This window comes from Bubalus kerabau, chromosome 12, assembly GCF_029407905.1.
Source record: "Bubalus kerabau isolate K-KA32 ecotype Philippines breed swamp buffalo chromosome 12, PCC_UOA_SB_1v2, whole genome shotgun sequence".
Classification (NCBI taxonomy): Eukaryota; Metazoa; Chordata; class Mammalia; order Artiodactyla; family Bovidae; genus Bubalus; species Bubalus kerabau.
Window position 1 is genome coordinate 50845194 of NC_073635.1, and position 25483 is coordinate 50870676.

Here is a 25483-nt window from a genome sequence, read left to right on the forward strand (position 1 = left end):
CCACAATCTCTGACTACTTGCCAGTCCCAAAAGATATTTCTGAAGAATTGGGGAATAAGTGAATATGTAAATAAAATTTATATTTTTCTATTTCCAGAGCATCTTAACAAATAAAAAATATTCACAAGTATTTACAGAATAATCTGCTTGTGGTTTCAATTCCACACATGTGGTAGAAAGAAAGTTTTACATGTAATAAAATGAGTTCTTGTTATAGACTTGTATAGAATGATACAAAATTCTTCAACTGAGTTGGTTAGGTTTACCCCTAAAAACAATGTTATTTCCATTCTGTAGAGAAGGAAGCTGGGACTCAGAGAGGTTGCCCTCACTTGCCCAAAGTCACACAGCTAATAGATAGCTGAACACTAGCACAAGATCTCAGACTCCCTTTCTCTTGCTCTAAACTCTGTCTTTTATCTGCTATCCCAAGGGCCTCTTGGAAAGTGGTAAATTTTATCAGTACTCATAAGGCATGATTGCTTTATTTACAAATCTGGTCTTAAGTATATTCATGTCATCTGAACAACAGTATATAACTACCACTTACCTGGTCCCTATGAAGAATCAGGAACTAGGTATACGATATACTGATTACCCTCCGTTTGCTTCCATTCTCTGCCCTCAACCATTCTCGGTACCCTAGCAGGCAGACCCCTCTGACCTGCATTCCCCACACTTTCCTTCCTCTGATTTCTGGTTCAGTTCAGTGCAGTTCAGTTGCTCAGTTATGTCCGACTTTTTGTGACCCCAGGGACTGCAGCACACCAGGCCTCCCTGTCCATCACCAACTCCTGCAGCTTACTCAAACTCATGTCCATTGAGTTGGTGATGCCATCCAACCATTGCATCCTCCGTCGTCCCCTTCTCCTCCTGCCTTCAATCCTTCTCAGCATCAGGGTCTTTCCAGTGAGTCAGTCCTTCACATCAGTTGGCCAAAGTTTTGGAGTTTCAGCTTTAGCATCAGTCCTTCCAATGAATATTCAGGACTGATTTCCTTTATGATGGACTGGTTGGATCTCCTTGTAGTCCAAGGGACTGTCGAGAGTCTTCTCCAATACCACAGTTCAAAAGCATCAATTCATCAGCACTCAGCTTTCTTTATAGTCCAACTCTCACACCCATACATGACTACTGGAAAAGCCATGGCTTTGACTAGACAGACCTTTGTTGGCAAAGAAATGTCTCTGCTTTTTAATATGCTGTCTAGGCTGGTCATCTTTCAGGATTTGAAACAGCTCAATTGGAATTCCATCACCTCCACTAGCTTTGTTCGTAGTGATGCTTTCTAAGGCAAACTTGACTTCACATTCCAGGATGTCTGGCTCTAGGTGAGGGACCACACCATCCTGATTATCTGGGTTCTTTGTACAGATCTTTGTACAGTTCTTCTGTGTATTCTTGCCACCTCTTCTTAATATCTTCTGCTTCTGTTAGGTCCATACCATTTCTGTCCTTTATCGAGCCCATCTTTGCATGAGATGTTCCCTTGGTATCTCTAATTTTCTTGAAGAGATCTCTAGTCTTTCCCATTCTGTTGTTTTCCTCTATTTCTTTGCATTGATCACTGAGGAAGGCTTTCTTATCTCTTCTTGCTATTCTTTGGAACTCTGCATTCAGATGCTTATATCTTTCCTTTGCTCCTTTGCTTTTCACTTCTCTTCTTTTCACAGCTATTTGTAAGGCCTCCCCAGACAGCCATTTTGCTTTTTTGCATTTCTTTTCCATGGGGATGGTCTTGATCCCTGTCTCCTGTACAATGTCATGAACCTCATTCCATAGCAAATTTGGAAAACTCAGCAGTGGCCACAGGACTGGAAAAGGTCAGTTTTCATTCCAATCCCAAAGAAAGACAATGCCAAAGAAGGCTCAAACTACCGCACAATTGCACTCATCTCACATGCTAGTAAAGTAATGCTCAAAATTCTCCAAGCCAGGCTTCAGCAATAGGTGAACTGTGAACTTCCTGATGTTCAAGCTGGTTTTAGAAAAGGCAGAGGAACCAGAGATCAAATTGCCAACATCCGCTGGATCACTGAAAAAGCAAGAGAGTTCCAGAAAAACATCTATTTCTGCTTTACTGACTATGCCAAAGCCTTTGACTGTGTGGATCACAATAAACTGTGGAAAATTCTGAAAGAGATGGAAATACCAGACCACCTGACCTGCCTCTTGAGAAATCTGTATGCAGGTCAGGAAGCAACAGTTAGAACTGGACATGGAACAACAGACTGCTTCCAAATAGGAAAAGGAGTACGTCAAGGCTGTATATTGTCACCCTGCTTATATAACTTATATGCAGAGTACATCATGAGAAACGCTGGACTGGAAGAAACACAAGCTGGAATCAAGATTGCTGAGAGAAATATCAATAACCTCAGATATGCAGATGACACCAGCCTTATGGCAGAAAGTGAAGAGGAACTCAAAGCCTCTTGATGAAAGTGAAAGTGGAGAGTGAAAAAGTGGGCTTAAAGCTCAACATTCAGAAAACGAAGATCATGGCATCCAGTCCCTTCACTTCATGGGAAATAGATGGGGAAACAGTGGAAACAGTGGCAGACTTTATTCACTGCAGATGGTGACTGCAGCCATGAAATTAAAAGACACTTAATCCTTGGAAGGAAAGTTATGACCAACCTAGATAGCATATTCAAGAGCAGAGACATTACTTTGCCAACAAAGGTCTGTCTAGTCAAGGCTATGGTTTTTCCTGTGGTCATGTATGGATGTGAGAGTTGGACTGTGAAGAAGGCTGAGCGCCAAAGAATTGATGCTTTTGTACTGTGGTGTTGGAGAAGACTCTTGAGAGTCCCTTGGACTGCAAGGAGATCCAACCAGTCCATTCTGAAGGAGATCAGCCCTGGGATTTCTTTGGAAGGAATGATGCGAAAGCTGAAACTGCAGTACTTTGGCCACCTCATGCGAAGAGTTGATTCATTGGAAAAGACTCTGATTCTGGGAGGGACTGGGGGCAGGAGGAGAAGGGGATGACAGAGGATGAGATGGCTGGATAGCATCACTGACTCGATGGACGTGAGTCTGGGTGAACTCCAGGAGTTGGTGATGGACAGGGAGGCCTGGCATGCTGCAATTCATGGGTTGCAAAGAGTTGGACATGACTGAGCGACTGAACTGAACTGAACTGAGGTTGGTCACAACTTTTCTCCCAAGGAGCAAGCATCACTTAATTTCCTGGCTGCAATCACTATCTGCAATGATTTTGGAGCCCCCTCAAAATAAAGTCTGACACTGTTTCCACTGTTGCCCCATCTATTTGCCATGAAATGATGGGACCAGATGCCATGATCTTCGTTTTCTGAATGTTGAGTTTTAAGCCAATTTTTTTCACTCTCCTCTTTCACTTTCATCAAGAGGCTCTTTAGTTCTTCTTCACTTTCTGCCATAAGGGTGGTGTCATCTGCATATCTGAGGTTATTGATATTACTCCTGGCAATCTTGATTCCAGCTTGTGCTTCATCCAGCCTAGCGTTTCTCATGACTTCTGGTTGGGTACAGCCAATGGCAAAGGTCATCAGGAGATCAAAAGGGGCAGAAGAAAGAGGTTGGTAACTTCCTCCCTGCTCCTTTCCTGCCTTGCTCACCAAGAGCACAGCAACCTCCAGAGAGCCTGCCTCCAGACTTCCGGCACTCACTGGGCCTGGCAGCACTATCATATCCTCCTTCTCTGGATGCAGCACCAGGGATATGAACAGTTCCCTCTGTCACTGGTTCCTAAGCACCTGGACATAAGGTTGTTTCCTTAACCTTGCTCGCACTCCTGTAAATCATACCCTCCCTTGAGTAGCTGGAGGTAGACTCTGTTTCCTGCAAGGGACCCTGACTAATAAAGCAAGTCTCATTTAAGCCTCACAAAACCTCTTGGGTCAGAACTGCCCCATTTTGCAGGTGAGAACACTAAGGTTCAGAAGGTTAGAGTGATGTGTACCAGACACAACTAATAAAAGATCTGGAAGCTGATGGGGAATCCAAGACTGTCTGATTCCAGTCTTCACTCCTGTCATGTGTACTCCTTATATATTTTAAAACAGAATTGGTGGTTCAGAGGGTAAAGGATCTGACTGCCAATGCAGGAAACTCAGGTTCAATCCCTGTGTGGGGAAGATCCCCTGGAGAAGGGAATGGCAACCCACTCCAGTATTCTTACCTGGGAAATCCCACAGATAGAGAAGCCTAGTGGGCTGCAGTCCATGGAGTCATAAAGAGTAGGACACAACTAAGTGACCAACACACACAACGATATTACAAAGCTAAGCGCGTCTCAGCTTATTCATTTATCAGGTCTTCCTAACTCTTTCAGTTCTATCTTCAGTCTTACCACTGATCTAAATTGAAAAACTCATGAATCATCACAGGCAAGGACTGAATCGCCTTGCCTGGGCACAGCCACACAATGTCACAAGGAGAAATTACACAGCAGTTTCATTTCTAGATAAAATATATCTGATCAAATTTAAAAATAGTCAAGCAAAACACAGGTTTATGCTAAAACATTTAATAATATAATTAGTAGAGAAACTGCTATATAATCTTATACCTTATTATTACCATTTAAATCATACCTGGGTGATTATTTTTTCCATTTCAGATGAATTCATATCAGGGAGAGTGATTTTAAGGAATTCAACAATATTTTCAAAGTTTTCACATTCCATTATGAGTGTCTCTTGGTTGCTCAGCAGGCTTAGGGCAACCTTAAATATAACTTCAGTTCCCTGAAGAAAAATAATATCTGAAAAAAAAAAGATAAATTATGCTTCTACTACTGTAAAATATGACCTCTGTGTGTTAAAGGGGTTTTTTGCATGGTTGTATGTGTGTGTGTGTGTGTGTGTGTGTGTGTGTGTATGTGTGTGTGTGTGTATGGTCGTTGTTTTAATTACTGCAACAGAACCACAGAATATTTTGCAAAATAAAACTGGTCAAAATAACCTAGATTTGAAATAAATAATAATATGACCAAAACAAATAAACAGTTGTTTAACTATTCTTCTTACTTATTTAGGAACCTCAGATAAGGTCAGGGTAAAAAGAAAAAGATAAATTATATATTTGTTTGTCCACATATTTATAATTTTTAGTGCAGCAGCAGCAGTTGCAAATTTAATGGAGACTTAGATTTTCTTCATGAGGAGAATACAAAAACAAATCAACATAATCAATAGCTTAGGATTAAACTCTCATTACCATAATAAAAAACTACAAGAACCAGTTAATATGTAATGAAACCTGTACTAGAGAAAAAACTTTAAGGAAAAAAAAAACTTTAAAGGAAAAATCAAAATCAGGGTATAACCTAAATCAGAAGAGAAAAAGAAAGGCTACCCTAACTCTGAAAGTGAAAGTGAAGGTGCTCTGTCCTGTCCAACTCTTCGCGATCTCATGGACCGTAGCCTACCAGGCTCCTCTGTCCTTGGGATTTTCCCACGCAAGAGTACTGGAGTGGGTTGCCATGACCTTCTCCAGGGGATATGTCTGACCCAGGGATCGAACTCAGGTCTCCTGCATTGCAGGCAAACGCTTTACGTTTCAGCCACCAGAGCCTCACCCTAACTCTGAACTTTGCTCCAAACAAATGTAAACACACAACAGTTTTGAAAAGTACTAAATACTTTTGTATGAGCATTCCTCTTAATCCAGGCCATTCTGTAGTCAGTAATAAACAAGAGGGGGTTGTTAAAAATGAGGGAACCATGAAACAATCCCTTCAAACATGGTCATTCTTCTTGCTCACACATCTTTCCCTTTGCTGACAGTTTCTGTTCTTCACTCAATTCTAAGAATGGTGTGGCTATTGTAGAGCTGACAGCATCATTCATATTCTCTTAGCAAAAAACAGATGACTGGGGAAATATGTTTCCTGAATTCAGATATCAAGCTTCCTAGGGTAAGTCAGAGAGAGATACCCTAAATATCATTTTAGATTTGATAAGCTATTTCCTGATAAGAAAATATATAAATGAAAGGATTTATAGAAGACCTACACATAGAAACCCAAGCTCCAAAGAAAACTTCCCTGGAGAAAAAGCAATCGTGTATGCTCAATATAAAAATGGATATTTGGTAAACATTTGATTCTGGGCATCCTTGTTTTACTCTTTTGCTGCACTTTGCCTACAAATTGTATCAGCACTAATGCAGTGTCTAATTTTTAAAACCACAGCCCCTAGTAAGAAGGACACAGTACACTGTAATCTGGTGTTATATATACATATTACATGTATTAATATATCTTTGGGCTTCCTGGTGGCTCAGATGGTAAAGAATCTGGCCACAATTCAGGAGACCTGGGTTCAATCCTTGAGTTGGGAAAATCCCCTGGAGGAGGATATATCTTCAAATTTGAAGTTTCTCCAAATAACATTTTTTTCCCTATAACTGATGTATTCTCTTTATTCTATTATAGTTCATGTTTTTCAATCCTGGTAATGACCTACAATCAGGCCAATACTTCCAATTTGACCAAAAGCTCAAATTTAGCAAAAGCACAGATATAAATACTGTCTATTTGCCCTACAGGTGCCAGATAGATGAGTGGAACATAAAAACTGGAAGCCTCTTCTGAGGTCATCAAGCTCTTAACATTAGAATAAACCTCTGCTAAAGAGTCGTTTTTTAAAAAGATGGTTTGCTTTTTAAATAACAGATTTAGACAAAGCTAACTAAAGAGGTATGATAGATGTAAAAGCCTCATAAGGTACATAAGCTGTGTCACACTCTCTTTTTACTACACTGTGGAGCAAAACAGCATCTCAACAACTTGCCCTGGGTCCAGCCAGCTGTGCACCCAGTGTTAGAGATGGGCACCACCTCTGTACTGGCATGATAGGAGGGCACTTACAGCCATAAAACAGGAGTTCCAATTATCTTGTTAACAATAAAAAGTTACATTAACAATTGCCATTAAAAACAATATTGAAAGAGGTGCTTCCATTAACCCAGTCAGAGAACATGTTGTTTCTCTGTGTTTTGAATCCAGGTTGAAGAAGACAATGGGGAAGGAAAAACAAAAGAGATAGGAAAGATGTGTATAAAAATATGAAAAAAATTATACAGTAGAAATCCTTAGTTCATATTTTTTAAAAATTATACTGTGACTTTTTTAGGTATAAATGAAAATAAGAATTCCATTATAGTCTACTCAAATACAGGAGCTCAGCACTTCTTTCCCTTTGCGTTTCAATTTAAGACTAATATGGTTTCAAATTACTCTCAGAATGGAGCCAGGCATATTTATTAAATTCCATTAGCAATTTGTGATTCTATGACACGATGCTAGATAAAACAATTGAAGCACCTTATGGCTAGAAGTATACCCCTTGGAAGAGATAACACTGTTCCAATTGATCATTGGTGTCTCTTACCAAACACTCTGGCTACAAATCCTAATGGAAATTGAGAGGCAAACAATGTGAGGAACCAGGGGGCCGCATAAAGGCTGGGGCTGATTTCATTTTCTTCAAGATGATTGTAGAGCTCTCTGTGATAATCATGAAGGAGCCTGGACAGCTGGTACATTTGAATCTAAAGTTAATTTGGAGCAGAAAAATAAAATATTATGCATTTATCTGAGTGCACATAAAATAAATACTGTTTAATTTCATTACTCTAATATTTAAGAACTAATTCATGTTTATTAGAGAAACAAAAGCAATATTGTTTTATTATTATGTTAAAGTTGACAGATCCAAGTTCATTTAACTGAGATAATAAAGCAAGTCACCGTAAGTCCATCTATGACTAGAGAGCACATTTCTCTATCACGTGTGTTTTGGTATAGCCATGTATACATGGAAATGGTAATTATTCTTCCTGTAGGAAGGTATGGCTTTTGGAATTTAGTCAGAACCGTCCTGGCTCAGGACTCTCATGGAAGGTCCATTCTAATTTCAGACCAGTTCCAGAAAAGCTTCCATTCAAAAGAATCGACCACATCTGGTTCAAAAGCAAGACCTGTCTCTCTTTGCTGGGTCCAGCATTGGATTTACGACAGAACCCACCAGGCAATCTGCGCGCTAGGATGCTGTCAGGCTTAGAAAGTTAAGGAGCCAGAAACCTGAACTGTGATTTCTAATATCTAAGATATTCCAGCAGCTTATTTTCTCTTGACAAAGGAGATTCAAGCAAAAAGTGCAGTCCGAATGTTTATAGTACTGAAAGAAATTATTTCATTTAGCTACTGAGCTGATTACTCATATTTAAAAAAATATTATAAAGACAGCTTATAGTAACTTTTAAAGTCTTACATGTGGGTAGTTAAAAGTAAAGCAGTAGCAATAATAAACAAATCCATGATTTGTGCTTTAATTTAAATTTTTATCTACACAGTAACAGATTGAGTCATGAGTCCTTGATCAGTTATATTAGCTTAACTTCTTGGTGTGAAATACATTCAACATTTTCCTAAATCTAGCAGAACTTCTTTCTCTAGATAGCATCAAAATATCATTCTTAAGCAGTATAAAAATGGCTAAAAATAACCAACTATATTATGAATTCAACTGTTTTTCAGAGCACAAAACTAAAAAATCAAAGTACTATACATAAATATAGCAAATGTTTGATCTCTATCTGTGGAAACTAAGGATCCACACAAGCTGTAAAAGGAAAGAATTAAAGAGCCACTGGAAGTCATAAATATAAAATAAGAAGTTTAGCAGCAGTCAAACAAAGAGGTTTAAAAAAATGAGATTATAATCTCATTAAGTCATGTTGAAAAAACATCATATATTTATTTCCATTAGGCCACTTACAGTTTAGAAACTAGACATACTGGGCTCTAAGTATTGCTGTTGTTGGTAGTACAAAAATCAAAGACATCTAATTAGCAGAATAAAAAGAAAGCCTATCATCAAAAACATTCTGTCCTTGTTCATCCAATATCTTAACACAGAAGCAATATGATTTTTTTTTTTGGTAGAACCTTATTTTTTTCCCTACATTCTAAACTGGGGGTTAAGAACATTTCTTCCATTAAGGTATATTTACATTAAATTTCTTTTGACAAATAAAATATAACTCAGTCTTCCTTCCAAGGAAACTTTCATAACAAGATGCCATTTGCTAATAATACATAATTTTTCAATTCTACCTTAGAGATAACATAAAAATCTTCCAATGGAAGAGACAGAACTGGAGGAAGGGAGATGCAGAGAGTAGCGGAGAAAAAGCAGAGACCAAAGACTTCAGATAAGAAGATGCTTTACACTTAACATAGAAAACAACAGACACAACTATGATGGGCTGTCCATAGCTAAAAGAGCCCTGAACCTCCTCATTTTACAGATGAGTGAGTGCCTGCTGGAGAGAAGGAAAGATATACGCATTTGAATGCAGAGTTTCAAAGAATAGCAAGCCTTCCTCAGTGATAAATGCAAAGAAATAGAAGAAAACAATACAATGGGACTGACCAGAGATCTCAAGAAAATTAGAGATACCAAGGGAACATTTCATGCAAAGATGGACTCAATAAAGGACAGAAATGGTATGACAGAAGCAGAAGATATTAAGAAGAGGTGACAAGAATACACAGAAGAAATATACAAAAAAGATCTTCATGACCCAGATAATCACGATGGTGTGATCACTCACCTAGAGCCAGACATCCTGGAATGAGAGGTCAAGTGGGCCTTAGGAAGCAACACTATGAACAAAGTTAGTGGAGGTGATGGAATTCCAGTTGAGCTATTTCAAATCCTAAAAGATGATACTGTGAAAGTGCTGCCCTTATTATGCCAGCAAATTTGGAAAATGCAGCAGTGGCCACAGGACTGGAAAAGGTCAGTTTTCATTCCAATCCCAAAGAAAGGCAATGCCAAAGAATGCTCAAACTACCACACAACTGCACGCATCTCACACACAAGCAAAACAATTCTCAAAATTCTCCATGCCAGGCTTCAACAGTATGTGAACCATGAACTTCCAGATGTTCAAGCTGGATTTAGAAAAGGCAGAGGAACCAGAGATCAAATTGCCAACATCCGTTGGATCACTGAAAAAACGAGAGTTCCAGAAAAACCTCTCCTTCTGCTTTATTGACTATGCCAAAGCCTTTGACTGTGTGGATCACAACAAACTGGAAAATTCTTCAAGAGATGGGACTACCAGACCACCGGATCTGCCTCCTGAGAAATCTGTATGCAGGTCAAGAAGCAGGAGTTAGAACTGGACATTGAAAAACAGACTGGTTCCAAATCGGGAAAGGAGTACATCAAGGCTGTATATTGTCACTCTGCTTATTTAACTTATATGCAGAGTACATCATGAGAAATGCTGGACTGAATGAAGTACAAGCTGGAATCAAGACTGCCGGGGGAAATACCAATAACCTCAGATATGCAGATGACACCAATCTTATGGCAGAAAGTGAAGAAGAACTAAAGAGCGTCTTTATGAAAGTGAAAGAGAGTGAAAAAGTTGGCTTAAAACTCAACATTCAGAAAACTAAGATCATGGTATCTGGTCCCATCACTTCATGGAAAATAGATGGGGAAACAATGGAAACAGTGAGAGACTTTATTTTGGGGGGCTCTAAAATCACTGCAGATGGTGATTGCAGCCATGAAATTAAAAGACGCTTGCTCCTTGGAAGAAAAGTGATGACCAACCTAGATAGCATATTAAAAAGCAGAGACATTCCTTTGCCAACAAAGGTCCATCTAGTCAAAGCTTTGGTTTTTCCAGTAGTCATGTATGGATGTGAGAGTTGGACTATAAAGAAAGCTGAACGGCAAAGAACTGATGCTTTTGAACTGTGGTGTTGGAGAACATTCTTGAGAGTCCCTTGGACTGCAAGGAGATCCAACCAGTCCATCATAAAGGAAATCAGTCCTGAATATTCATTGGAAGGATTGATGCTGAAGCTGAAACTCCAAAAGTTTTGCCACCTGAATGTGAAGAACTGACTCATTGGAAAAGACCCTGATGCTGGGAATGATTGAAGGTGGGAGGAAAAGGGGACGACAGAGGATGAGATGGTTGGATAGTATCACCGACTCAATGAACATGAGTTTGAGTAAGCTCCCGGAGTTGGTGATGGACAGGAAAGCCTGGCGTACTGCAGTCCATGGGGTTGCAAAGAGTCAGACATGACTGAGCGACTGAACTGAACTGAATTGCTGTGCCCAAGCTCACACCATGCAGGTAATCAGAAATCCTATCAAGTGATCCTAAGCCTGTTGCCACTTCCAGTTCTGAACATCATGTTGATTGAAAAAGAAACACTTTCTGTTCTAGAAAGTAGAAAAGTGTTGCATCTCACTTTACAGATCAAAAGGCTCTATTTTCCAGTTAAGATTCCCAGTCTCATGGCCTCTAAGAACACTGTCCCCACAGATTCTTAAACATCTTCATTTTCATAACTATGGTAGGAAATATTTCTTGGTAATTGTGGGTCATATTAAATCAACATATAAATCCAGTGTATATGAATTTTTATAATGTCAAATTGATGAGGAATTTCTTCAAATTGGAAAAAGGTTGCCTTTTTAAAGTGATATCTGTATCTACCCTTTTGATTTATGAATCAAGACCATGCGACTCCTTTCTTTGAAATTTTAATGGCAGATTCCAAACTGTTACTTCTGAAAATACAAGGGTACCAAATGCTTCCTGTACAATATGGCACAGTAAACTGTTTAGAAATAAAGTAAAAAATAAAACCTTCCATAGTTATTACTATTTCACTTGCAGAATGTTTATAGACCTACGAATAGTCATCAACCAGGAATCAACTGTTAGATGATAAAGAATCCACCTGCAGTGCAGGAAACCTGGGTTCAATCCCTGGGTTGGAAAGGTCCCCTGGAAAAGGGAAAGGCTACCAACTCCAGTATCCTGGCCTGGAGAATTCCATGGACTGTGTAAGTCCATGGGGTCGCAGAGTTAGACACTACTGAGAGACATTCACTTTCATGAATCACTGTATTTGATTTCTCTACCCGGAAATCAGGATTTCTGTACACCCTTCATAAGAACTCACAGCTGAAACCCAACGTTGAGAGCAAAGCCTTATCTCCCTGCCAAAAATTCCATCTTGAAGAAGTATTAATAATAAAAAATGGAGCACTCCCTCTCCACTCATCCTCTCAAGAAAACACCATTTACTATAACATTCATAGAGTGAAAATAAAGTATCATTTTGCCCAAGGATTGGTAAGATTGAAATACTACATGCAAATACTGATCACTGGGAACCAGTAAAAAGTATATTTTAAAAGCACTTTAAAATATTTTAGTTCTTATCTAAAGCATAATATTATGACGAACTTGGCATCATGTCTACCTCATTTCACGGGAGGAGAACCCTGACACATTTTTCTCTTTAAAGCCTTCCTTTATATTTTTAGGTCTGAAAGCCTTAAATTGCAAGGTAGTGGTTGTTTAAGATATCGTATCTACAGTGAAAATTTGAACTTTTTGTTAGAAAAGAGCATGTTAAGGAAAGTGAAGTTTAAACTAGAGAGGAGAAATGTATAAACAGAAAGTTTGAAATATAATAATGGCAGTGAATACACTACTTAACTGAAAAATCTTAATGTTCTTCTTCAGAACATAAGAAAAGCAGACTGAAAAAGTGCCACTGACGCTGAACACGTTTTCCTCTATAAAGGCCTGTCTACTATTAAGAAAAGGCGGGGGTGCGGGGTGGGGCAGACAGAAAGTTTGAGAAGAAACACAATATAGATATTTGCCATTGATGCACTCAAAGTAAAAGAATAAGGCATTATAATTTTAGATTTTAAATAAAATATCTATGATTCTTTTCAACTGATAAGGTGAGGGAAAGTGAGCAAAGATACTTTCTCCAGGCAACTGGTAGACTTAAGAAATCGGGACTTGAGGACACACTCGAATGGCTTATTTATCTACTTCAGAAACTATGGAAAAGTTACTCTGCATATGGGTGTCATACATTTACCGGTTTAGCAAAATCGCAAATCCCACACTAAAACCATGAACTAAAACATGCCTCTGCATTTATCCAAGTTCCAAGACAATGGGCCCAAATTTCTTTAAATCTTCACTATAAATCAGAAGAGGGCTCCGCTAAGATTTTTACCTGTTTCTTGTGAAGACCCACCACTCACCTGCAGCGACATCATGTCAGGTCGGTACTGCTTGCGGAAGCCCAGGTCATACATGAGGAATTTCAGCATTTCAAAGGCTTGCTCTTCACTCATGTGTAGAAGCAAGACTCCAGCCACAAAGCTGATCCCCTGACAGTAACCCACTTCTTTGTCCAGTAATGAGTAGGCTTTCAAGAGATTAAAGAGCGACAGCTGCCCTGCCCCAAGCTGTGCTGAAAAGTAAGGATGAGTAGGAAATGTTCTCCCTGCAGAAGAAAAAAGAAAAATATTTTTGAGATGCCCTGATGCTTTGGAGTCCAGAGTGAAACTGCAATTCAGCAATTTTGAGGAATAAATCAACGCTCTTTTCCAATACTGAATACCGCCCGGAGTACCTACCCCTCTAACTGAGTCTTTCTCCCTCTAGAGAGTTCCAAGTCCTACCTGCCAGACCATCACCCCATCTCCATGTATGTGATAGAGGAGCAAATAACTGATGCTAATAAGCACTTATTTTTAGGGGAAAAAAAAGTTCATAAACAAATCAAAGACATATTCAAAAAGATCTCAGGGAATAGAATATAAAACTTATTCTGATTGTAAATCAAGGCTAATTCTAAGTTCACATAGAAACCACCCACTAACTGAAATCAAACCAGTCAATTCTAAAGGAAATCAATCCTGAATATTCACTGGAAGGACTGAAGCTGAAGCTCCAGTACTTTAGCCAGCTGATGCAAAGAGCTGACTCATTGGAAAAGACCCTGATGCTGGGAAAGATTGAAGACAAAAGGAGAAGGGGAAGATGGAGGATGAGATGATTTGATAGCATCCCCGACTTAATGGACATGAATTTGAGCAAACTCCGGGAGATACTGGAAGACAGAGGAGTCTGGTGTGCCACAGTCCACGGGGTCAAAAATAGAACACAACTTAGCGACTGAACAACAACTGAAATGAGAATTCTACAGACGGTATCATATAATTTAAGAAGAAATCTTAGTAGTCCATAGCAGATTCCTTTCTGCTTTTCTTACATTATGACAGAAGAGGGACTTTTTGGGGTTGTTTTCTTTTATAGTCAGTCTATCATTCAGGAAATACCCCAGTTTTTGTTTGTTTGTTTTTTTTTTTCAAGTATTCTTGACTTCCTGTTTCTTAAACTACCTCCATCCATGAGTCGGACACAACTGAGTGACTGAACTGAACTGATCTGTGAGCCATGCAGACCTCTTTTATTTTCAGTATAATCCAAGAAGGTCAAGGATAATGAAGGGCCAAGCTGATTTAAAATAAATTGCCCTCTAAAATTCACTTCTGTGTACAAAAATACCATAGAGACACTTCAGCAAGCAAGTTAGTCCTGGATCACTAAAAAGTTGGTACTAAACACTGAAACAAACCCATCTTCACCCCTAAAGCTGTATACAGTGGTTTGGGACTTTCCTTGTGTCATGAAAATGAAGGGAGTGTTAGCTTCCTTGTGCAATGATTACTCATGAGGGTAGAACTTGTAAGAAGGCCAGATTTTTTAATGTTTTCCACCAGATTTGCTTAAAAGTGATTTGCCCACACACACACCCAGGAACTGATAAGATTATTTCTGCAGAGCAAATAAAGGGAAAGATATAAGAAATTAACAAGAACGTGCTGAGGAAACACAGATGACTATGAGCAAAGTCAAATAAGCAATTTTTAAAATTATCATTTTGCTTTTTCACTTAAAATGCTTGCTACATTAAACTATAAATATACTGTCTATTCAAGACATTAATTCTGGTTCCATTTTTTTCTGACCAGGCTTTTTTTTTCTCCCTGTAACATGATCTCATCATCTCCTTATCTTTTAGGGTATCTTGACTAGCTCTAAATTCGACATCCCAATTTCTAGACTCATTATCCATTTCAGGTCATGATCTCATCATCTCCTTATCTTTTAGGGTATCTTGACTAGCTCTAAATTCGACATCCCAATTTCTAGACTCATTATCCATTTCCGGTCACAGAACCACACATCTGCGGGGATTCACAGTGATTGACTGGTTCATTGTCCTCATTTGAGAGAGAGGATTGAAACTCAGAAGCAAAGTAATTTCCCTAAAACCACTGTTCAGTGGTAGCATCAGGACAAAAACTGAAGTTTTCAGTTTCTCAGTAAAATTCTCCTTTTCAATTCTACTGAGCTCAAAAAATATTAACTTAATTGGCCTTTTCCCAACAGAAGTTGTTTGTCATCCAAAGGAGCAGAGGTCAGTGTTGCCCTGTGATTTTTATACAACCTGAAATGAAGTGACCTCTCAATGTAAAGTAATCCCTTGTTTTCCCATATGGGCTGAAATAACATATCTGGCCACCTTAAATAAATCAACTTTTAGGGATATATATAAGATAATTCAAATGTCAATGTCAATTTAATTCAGTAAGTTACATATTTTTAAATAACAGAATATAACATTAATTTAGAGAAAAATTAGAGACATTATTTTTTAAATTGTTACACCATTTTGCTTTCCATAAGTTATTTGAAACTCAGCTTTTAAAAGGGTGACTTTATAATGCTGCCATAAATGCTGGAAATTCACATAGCAGTAGGACAGTTAATTCTTATTTCATCCTCCAAAGATGTATTCATGATTTTCCACAACCTAACTACATACTGTATTGTTTTTTAAAGGCTTATTCAAAAGCTTGTTTTCAGCAACATGTCCAGAATATTTAGTAGACTTTGTTAAATTTTCTGGTGCCCCTTTAAACCTGCTCTAGCCTATTTCAAGACCAGTGCTGACTAAAATAATAATTGTCTATCCTCCAAAAAAGTCAGTTGTTCAAAAACAAGAACTGAGAGCACCCGAGAACATGACCTTTATAACGATTCAAATACAAAATGACTCTTTTCAGAGTACAAGTCTGAGGATAAAGCCTTCACTCCACATGCAGTCATTTAGGGTATCTTCAACCAGACATAAGGCCGATATGCCCTCAGGAAAGAACAAAGTCAGCAACTCTGCAGACCAACAGATCATCTTTATCAACACCAAAAACCAAATTAAAAAAAAAAAACAACTCAACAAAAGGACCTATTGTTTACTTTCGTAAATTAGAATCAATACGGCAGACATACCTAAATCCACAAGGATAGCATGCTGCTGAGCTGTGAGCTGTTTTAAAAGCTCTTTATAGGATATGTCGGGAGGTTGTTGTTTATTAGGCAATCTGTGTCTCAGACGATATTGCAAAGCTAGGAACTGCCAGATTTCTCCTCGTCGACTTTTGGGAACACCTGCAATCAAAGAGATAAGAAAGCAAGACCTTGAAGACTGGAATGATGTTGCTAAATCACAATTGATTAACTATAATGCTTCAAATAGACAGCCATACTACTACATACACACAGCCATACATACACGTGTCCTGTGTGCCAGGCTACAACCACACAGTATGCAAGCATATTTTGATGAGTTTAATCCTCTAGCTGCTGCCTTACAAAAGAAAACCCTCAAATAATGAGGAAAATAATGGCAATATGAACAAGAACACCAGCCACTACTGATTGAGAACCTAATACAACATGTACTGAGGAGGTGTAGCTTTTGAGCCAGAGAAGGCAATGGCACCCCACTCCAGTACTCTTGCCTGAAAAATCCCATGGATGGAGGAGCCTGGAAGGCTGCAGTCCATGGGGTCATGAAGAGTCAGACACGACTGAGCGACTTCCCTTTCACTTTTCACTTTCATGCATTGGAGAAGGAAATGGCAACCCACTCCAGTGTTCTTGCCTGGAGAATCCCAGGGATGGGGGAGCCTGGTGGGCTGCTGTCTATGGGGTCGCACCGAGTCGGACACGATTGAAGCGACTTAGCAGCAGCAGCAGCTTTTGAGCATTGCAATTACAGAAACTGCACCTCAACTATTCACAGGTGCTCAGAAAATAACTTATTGAGACAGGTAATTACTACTATCTATACTTTACAGGTGGCAAAGCTGAGGCGGAAAGAGGCTAAGTCACTTCCCAGGTTCTCATAGCTAGTGCAGCTGAGAATCCAAATTCTAGTTTCAGAGTAGAAACTGTACTCTGTTTCAAACTGTAAAATACTGAAATGTATGACTGCTTATTTTCACCTTTTATTTGGTTTGAAGCTAGTAACAAATGCTAATATTCATACTCTGATTTCTAAATATCTGTCATTAAAAAGTAACTTTGTAAAAGAGAATTAAATAGCATTTTTATGGTCCACAAAAAAATTGAAATAAAAATGGTAAATACAATACAAAGGGGGTGCTCCAGAACGTCACTCAGCCTTTGAGAAGAAAGGAGCTCGCTATATAATGCTTCATTCGTGTATAACGAAATAGTAACTCCAGTGTGCTTGAAAACCAAAGCAAGCAATTCACAGTATGTTAAAACTATGTTTTTTATGCTAAGGGACATGAAGTAAAGCACTGGGAGGGACATAATTCAATTCTCTGCAGGAAAGGTAATTTTATTTCACTGCTTTCAGTCCAAAAAGACTAGATATGGGATAGGTTCCTGAGATCTAGCTGGGTAGAGGAAGGTTTAATGGCACTAATCTTTTTGGAATGCAATGTCACAGTCTGCAGAAGCTGAAAGTATTCTTGCCCAAAAACTACACCCCAGGCTCCTGAACATGAATTATAAGGTCCTCCACAGGGTATGCCTTGAAACTACTATTTTTAATTCCATTACCTCCCACTCTCTGCCATATTAAGTATACACTAAGTATTTACATACTCAAGAAGCTTATGGCTATTTTCAGATCTCCAGTTTCTTGTTTCTACTGTTACCTTTATGGAATTCCAAGCTCCTCCAGTTGATCGCCTAGTATATCTCCATTTGTCTTTTAGGAATGAGCCTATATGCCATTCTTCTGCAGAAACTCTCCCTAACATCTCTAGGAGTAAGACTCCCTTCTCACATACTATGCGACTCGGACTGTAACATTAGCATATGGGATTAGAGTTAGTGCTATGCTGTATGTCCGTCTAGTTTCCTCACTTAGATGGTGAACTCCCTGAGAATAATCAGCATATTTTCATCTCTGAATGATGAAATCCAAGAATATACCTTGCTACTTATATATTTGTTGAATGAATGAATGATCTTACATAAAAAGTCATTTTTAGAGGGTAACTTTCATTAGCCCATTAAATGGATCACTGTTAAGGAGAGGGCTGTTATGTTAACCATCCAATAACAATTTCAAAAAGGAGATTCACTCCATTTATTTATTTTTGGCTGTGTCGGGTCTTCCTTGCTGCATGCAGGCTTTCTCTAGCTGCAGCGAGAAAACAGTTGCTTTCTCTTTGTTGCAGTGTGTCCACTTCTCACCGTGGCAGCTACTCCTGCTGCAGAGCACTGGCTGTACAGCGTGGGCTCAGCAGTTGTGGTGCATGGGCTCAGTCGCCCCACAGAATGTAAAATCTTCCCAGACTAGGGAACACATCTGTGCTCCTGCACTGGCAGGCAGATTCTTAACCACTGGATCACCAGAGAAGTCTGGTAATTCACCTTAGTTAAATATTTATTGAGCATCTAACATATAACAGAGAATAGAGCATGGCATTGAAGAAACCTCATCATTGAGAGTTGAATAAATCCATTCTCAGGAAAATTAGTCTCATTCATTCATTCATTTAGTAAATAACATGTAAGATGCTGTCTTAGGTGCTAGGAGTGTAGGGGGGTGGTGAGAAAACATTTAACAGATAAACATGTAGATACAAAATTATAAACTATAGTAAGCACAATTAAAGGGAAAAAATCATGAGAAAGAATAACAAAGCAAAACTACTTTATTTGGGGTTGGGGGTGGGGCACTCTGAGGAAATGGTATTTAAACTGAGAGCTGAGGGAGAACAGGATTCTCCAGGCTGGGAGTGTAGGCAGCAATCACTTTGGCAAGAAGAAATGTATGGAGGCCTTGAGAGGAGCAGAGAAAGGGGGGCACAAAGGAGGAGTGAGAAGAAGATGTGATGGAAAGAAGGGGAGCCGGGAAATGGGGAGAAGGTAGAGAGGACAGAAGAGGGAGGGAAGGGAGCATCTGATCAAGAAAAAGCCGGTGAGATCTCCCTGGTGGTCCAGTGTTAAGAATCCACCTGCCAATGCAGGAGACTTGGGTTGGATCCCTGGTCCGGGAAGACCCCACATGCTGAGAGGTAACTAAGTCCATGTTCCACGACTACTGATGCCCAGGACCCTAGAGCCCATGCTCTGCAATGGGAAGCCGTAGCAATGAGAAACCCATGCACTGCACTTAGAGAATAGTCCCTGCTCACCACAACTAGAGAAAGCCTGTGCACAGCAATGAAGACCCAGTGCAACCAAAAATAAATAAATAAAAATTATTTTTTAAAAATACTAAGGGTTAATATGAAAAGCAAAAACTTAAAGCTTTAAAAAATATAGAATATCTTTATTTAAAAAAAAAAAGGAAGAAATAAAAAAATGGCCTGTGTCATACCAGGATGCAGATTAGTTAGCATCTTCAAAGCACAGGCTACAAGGTAGGGAAAGGTAGAAAGTGAGGTGAGAAATGAAAGGAGAGATCAAGGAGAGCTGTGGGCACAGTGCTAAGAAGTTTCAACTCTGTTTTATACGAAATGGGAAGATAATAACCTCTAAAACATCTCCGTAAGTCATATCGAAGAACAGTGTGATCTACATCTCACACACATTTGATTAGCCACTATTTTGTCTCCCAAACAATGCATTCAGTGGAAATCTTTAGGATTTCCATATCTTCAAGGAAAAAGAACATGTACCAGGTTTGTAAACACAGCATCTTACAAAATTAATCTTAATTTTAACTTAATTATGCAACAGTTTCACATTATCATAGGCTTTTAAGATTCATGATCAAGTTATATTGGGATCTTTATTTTATGCCCAGCAGGTCATAGAGATTCTCATTTTAATATATTGAATCTGAGTCACAGAAACTGCAAGTAAGCAATTCACACGTTAGTTTTAACTTTAGTGGCAGTGTAATACAAGGCTGAATAAAAGCCATGTTTCAAAATAAATAAAAGAAAAAAAAAGATGGTAGGGCAACTGATTGCTAGCTAATAATATAGATTTGTATAAACACATATATGTAGATGAACATATATATATATAAATACTTCTGAGCAAATAATGGGAACGAGTCAAGTTTATAAGTTCGAGATATTTTTATGGATATGATCAAAGATTTGTACTAATGCACATGCTCTTTCCTTAGTAAGTGATAACTCTTGAGTTGAAAACAGCTGACTGAAGAGGCAGGAAACTAGAAAACGTGCCTGTATCTCCTCAGGGCTAGGACAGCCGTTAGCACCACGTTCCTACCAACATAGTCACTAACTGCAGGAGGAAACAAACTACTTTCCTTTTTTTTTATAGGCAAAGACAAAGAGAAAATTATGCTTACACTGGATGAGTCAAAACAATCTCTGAAACTTTTCAAATAAAAAAAAAAAAGATGATTAAGATGATCCAGAATACCTTCTTTAAGAGAAGTATGAATATCTTCCATATCGCATCTGATTTTAGCTCTGCAGTTTAACAACTTCTTATCCCAGATTGTTAAGACCTCCTTCTGACATGCACCAACTTCTTCATAATCCAATTTAACTTTTCTGGACTGCAGTTCATCTCTGCTTGCTAAGAAAGAAAGAGTTTCCGTTAAGACTAATACGTTTTAAAACACAGAATTTGTAATGTTTTATTGCCTTTGTAAAACTTCAGCATATGACTTTTAGGAATCAACCACTAACATTTTCTCAAAATGAAAATTTTTGTAAAAAATGAAAGATACATGAAAAGTTCTCAAATTTTGAGTCATTTTCATGTATTAAAAAAAAGACACAGGAATAACTTCTAAGGAGGTTTTACTCTATGTCTTACAGATGACAAGTCTCCTAGACATAAAAAACAAACCATGTTTTCCAGGCTAGAAATTTCAAATATTTGACAAATGTGATAGATAACTACAAAAGTGACAGTTTGTTAATACCATTAAAATGTTAATATTTTATATCCTATATCTATGAGAAAATAATGCCTCAGGCTAACCTTGATTTGATAAATATTTGACCATGATAGCCTGATACATTTTTATAATTATTTCCAGAGTTACCCACACTGTCTTCAGCCACACAGACACTAGGTTACATATTCCTGTGTCCATTTTTAATAATATTTAAGAGGAAAGTCCATTTCACTGAAGTTAACATTTTCATTTTTCAAAATAATACAAAATTTTCTCTGACTTGATTGTCTAAAATCTAAGCCCAGAGTTCATTAAAAGAAATGTTTATAAAAGCAACCAGTATCTACACCTCAGCTTTATCTTGAAGAATTGATTCCAAAAGGGGAGAAGGGTGAAAAGACATGGAAGCATATTTCTTCTCTCTCATTAGGACCACATGGAACAGAAGCTCTAAGTGTAATCTGTAATCACTGAAGCTCCAGGGCTCAGCCAGCTTACCTCCTGCAACACAAATCTCTGTCAGGCATCCAAAGTCCTCGACAGCACAAAAATAGCAGAATGAGTATTACTCTTTACTTAGTGTTGAAGCCATTTCAAAAGAATTAAACCAGCTTATAATAGACTACTATTCTGGCAGGGCAGTAAAAATTTCTGCTTAAAAGTCCACACATAATCAAAAGATAACTCAAACTATCAAAAATTCCTCCTAGATACCACTAGATGGCTTTCTAGCATAGTTTAGTTTTGCTTTTCAATATCTGCCAAAAAACTGATGCTTTTGAACACTGATACTGAAGACTTTTGAGAGTCCCTTGGACAGCAAGGAGATCAAACCAGTCAATCCTAAAGGAAATCAGGCAGAAGGAGAAGAGGGCAACAGAGGATGAGATGGTTAGATGGCACCACCGATTCAATGAACATGAACTTGGGCAAATTCTGAGAGACAGTGAGGGACAGGGGAGCCTGGGGTGCTGCAAAGAGTCAGACATGACTTGGCAACTGAACTGCAACAATTTGTTTTATATTTCTCTAGGATTATCATAGAGAAAGCTAATAATTAACATAATCCTACATATAACTTTACTAATTATATTTTTCATAATGGATGAAGCATAATATTTCCTCAGATTTTTTTTTCTCCAACCTTCTCTGGATCATTATTCATTTAAAATAATAATAACCATCATCTACACCCTGAGTAAGAATAGTAAGTAAGTAAGAATAGTTAATATCTGCCCTGGTTAACCAGGCAAGAACAAAAGAACTATGAAAAAATGCTTATCCGTTGGCTAACATTCGTAATATGTTAAGCTATTTTTTTTTCATCTTTGTTACTTAAGTACAGAAATAAAAACAGAACTGACAAAGGTTTCTGATCATATATTCTAAATGTCACCTCTTCTTTTATTCTGTCAACTTATACAGCCATATATAATACACAGAATATGCAGTCATTTATAGTAAAACATTCCATTTCTTTATATTAACTATATATTTGAGAAATATAATATGGTGTACTGGGAAAAAGCCTAAAAACTGTGGTAAATAAACTTGAATTTTCATACTTGTTTGCCAGTATAACACTGTTTGACCTTAGGTTAATTTTCTTAGCATCCCCAAGCCAGTCACTAACTCAGCTGCAGAATGAAAAATGGAATTAAATAATCTCTAAGGCCATTTCCAGTTCAAACAGTCTATGATTCTAAAATTATCCATTAATATTTAATATAATACTCTACTGCACATACTCCTGTTAATGAAATCCAATTTCATGCTTTAAATGTTTTAAGAAAATGATAACCATCTTTTTTCAACCTCTTCTTCTGTTTATGAGTTAGTTCAAGATATAATCAACTACAAAAAACATAAATTCCTTTCAAAATCTATGGAAGCTTGAGTGGGCATATCATTTATCACATCAAACTTTTAAAAGCTATGTTAATAACAATTAATTGCTTTTTTAATTTGAAAGAAAAGATTTGTTTCCTAAAGATATTGAAAGTCTTATAAACTTTTCAATCTACTAAGAATATAGTGTTAAGCAAAAATAAATTGTGCCCTAGCAAACTAAAAAGTAAAAAATTTAGTTGAACAATAGATATAGTAAGAGGAATCTTTAGATGGTGAACACAGAAATGTGAATACCTGCCTATACTAAAAGAAGCTTCATTGAAAGACAACATAATAAAAGCAAGTCAGAGAAAAACCTAGATTATAATTTTCCAATAATCTTAAAAGTCAAAGGCCTACATAAGCTAAGCCATTCATTTTATAAATGTGAAAAAAGGCCCTTTATATTAAGTGATTTGCCCAAGATAAGGGCTTTAATACATGTTTCAGATTTTGGTACTGTCTACACATCTCCCTGTGTGTGATTCTATCAGCACTGGGGTAAGCGACATCATTATTTCAGAGTCTGGAAAACACATTCTAATGCATTTGGTGTTCATTAATTTTATAGTCAAGCACTATGAATAGTACAATAGCTGCTATAAACTGTCCAATTAAAATTTTAATGACTTCAATATGGTTTTTAAATAGAAAATTCATAAAATAGTAACAAAACATAGCACTTTTGATTTGTTAATAGATAATTAGTTGTATTGGATACAATATAATTTATTTGAAATAGGAATATTTCTCATATCATGAATACAATTGACCTGAAGTTTGAAAATCATATTTGAAGAGAATTTACTTTTTCATGTTTAAGTCTTTTTTAAATTATACACAAAGATGTTAAACTTCCAGTCATATTAAAGCCACTGACTTCATATTATATACATTCTATTACCTTCTATCACACAAATATACTCAAAAGGCATCTGATGTTTTAAATCTATCAAACAGAAATACAGATTTCTTAGGCTAACCTTTCCCCTGTCATGACCACCCCATGAACTAGAAAGTAACAATTTTCATCAGTAGCTATTCTAGTAAAAGTGTGTATACAGATGGAGAATGAGTGTGGGGGGGGGGGGGGCGGTATTAACAAATTACACCTTTAAAATACAGTATCATATCATGCCCTTTGGCCCCGTTTGAATAGCTAACCTTCAAGTTTCTGGTTTTCTTTTTCCATTCGAAGCAACAGGATCTGCTGGTGTATAGCTTTTCTCCACAAACACCTTAGTTCCTCCGACTTGTTTCTCTCTTCACCCTTTTCTGGGTCATCTTCATCAGACATGAATATCATCAGAGGTTCCTCCTCCATGGTTGGAGCAAGAGGGGACAGTGGCAGCAGCTCACTCCTGTCCAGGCCATCTGCAGAGAAGAAAACAGTGAGAGGCATTCCAAAGTTATAAGCCAGACCACACAAGTCCTCTCTGGACTTGACGCTCTCTCCTCCTGTGTTGCGCCTTTAAAGCCGTACACAAAGCTGCCCTCCCAGTAAACTGTCAGTTTCTGGAACTAATGATGTGAGTCAATTCACTAGACTGAATTCCCCTTTCAGATTTCCCTCTCTGCTGAAATGAAAGCATGGATGATGTCACTACTTCTTCTTTCCGCACAAAATGACCTATAAGATAGGTGCTCCAAAATGACCTGGCCTTTCCCCAGGGTTCAACACTTCTGCAATTGACAACCTCTATGTATATTCTCTGAGTGTGCAAAACAAAACAAAACAAAAAACAACTGAGTGACTCTGGGCACAGTGTGTCTCAGAACTCTCTGCTTACTCCTGAAACAAGGGACTCAGTTGTGTCCAACTCTTTGCAACCTCATGGACTGTAGCCCTCCAGGCTCCTCTGTCCATGAGATTTTCCAGGCAAGAATACTGGAGTGGGTTGCTATTCCCTTCTCCAGGGGATCTTCCTGACCCAGGGACTGAACCCATGTCTCCTGAGTTGGCAGGTGGATTCTTTATCCCTGAGCCACCCAGGAAGCCCCTGCAACACTATTCCTCAATTTCCAGAGTTCATTCTCACCCTCCATTTCAGGCCATCATTTGCACTGTTGCCAATTTATTTTCCTATTAACAAACATGATTCTGTGTCTTAAAACATTTCAGTGGTTGCATATATCCCAAAGTCCAAACTCCCGGGAATAGCACATTGATTGCTTTAGACTTTAGCCTCAGTCTTTCCAACCTCTTGTCTCCATCCTCCATCCTCTGCCCTCACGATGCTGATTTTCTCATGACTCCCTGACCCACAAAGTCCTCTACAATGACTCTAGTGCTTTTCTGGTCCCTTTTCTCAAAAGATGTTTCTCCCAGCAATGAGTTTAAATAAAATACTTAACTGTTTTTGAAAAACATTCTCTGACCACCCCAGCAGAGTTAATTTTGCCTCTAGAAACGTTGTTTTCTTGGGTTGTTTTCTTTATTAATTGACCTCTTCCCTAAATGGCAGCCCACTCCAGTACTCTTGCCTGGAAAATCCCATGGACAGAGGAGCCTGGTAG

The 25483-nt window shown here is 38.1% G+C and overlaps 1 protein-coding gene across 6 annotated transcripts in view; it reads right to left on the minus strand.

The window, feature by feature from the left end:
• The window catches only part of TBC1D4 (TBC1 domain family member 4), a 215469-nt gene that overhangs the window by 8235 nt on the left and 181751 nt on the right, over positions 1-25483 (minus strand). For 5 of the 6 annotated variants that reach the window (XM_055542657.1, XM_055542659.1, XM_055542656.1 and 2 more), the window contains 6 exons: positions 24131-24340; positions 20590-20748; positions 16210-16368; positions 13110-13354; positions 7386-7545; positions 4584-4753 (listed from right to left, as the gene is read on the minus strand). In XM_055542657.1, the coding sequence (XP_055398632.1) occupies positions 4584-4753; positions 7386-7545; positions 13110-13354; positions 16210-16368; positions 20590-20748; positions 24131-24340 (1103 nt within the window). Of the gene's footprint in view, positions 1-4583; positions 4754-7385; positions 7546-13109; positions 13355-16209; positions 16369-20589; positions 20749-21425; positions 22185-24130; positions 24341-25483 lie in introns of those variants that run through there. The other variant, XM_055542662.1, reaches the window with a different exon arrangement.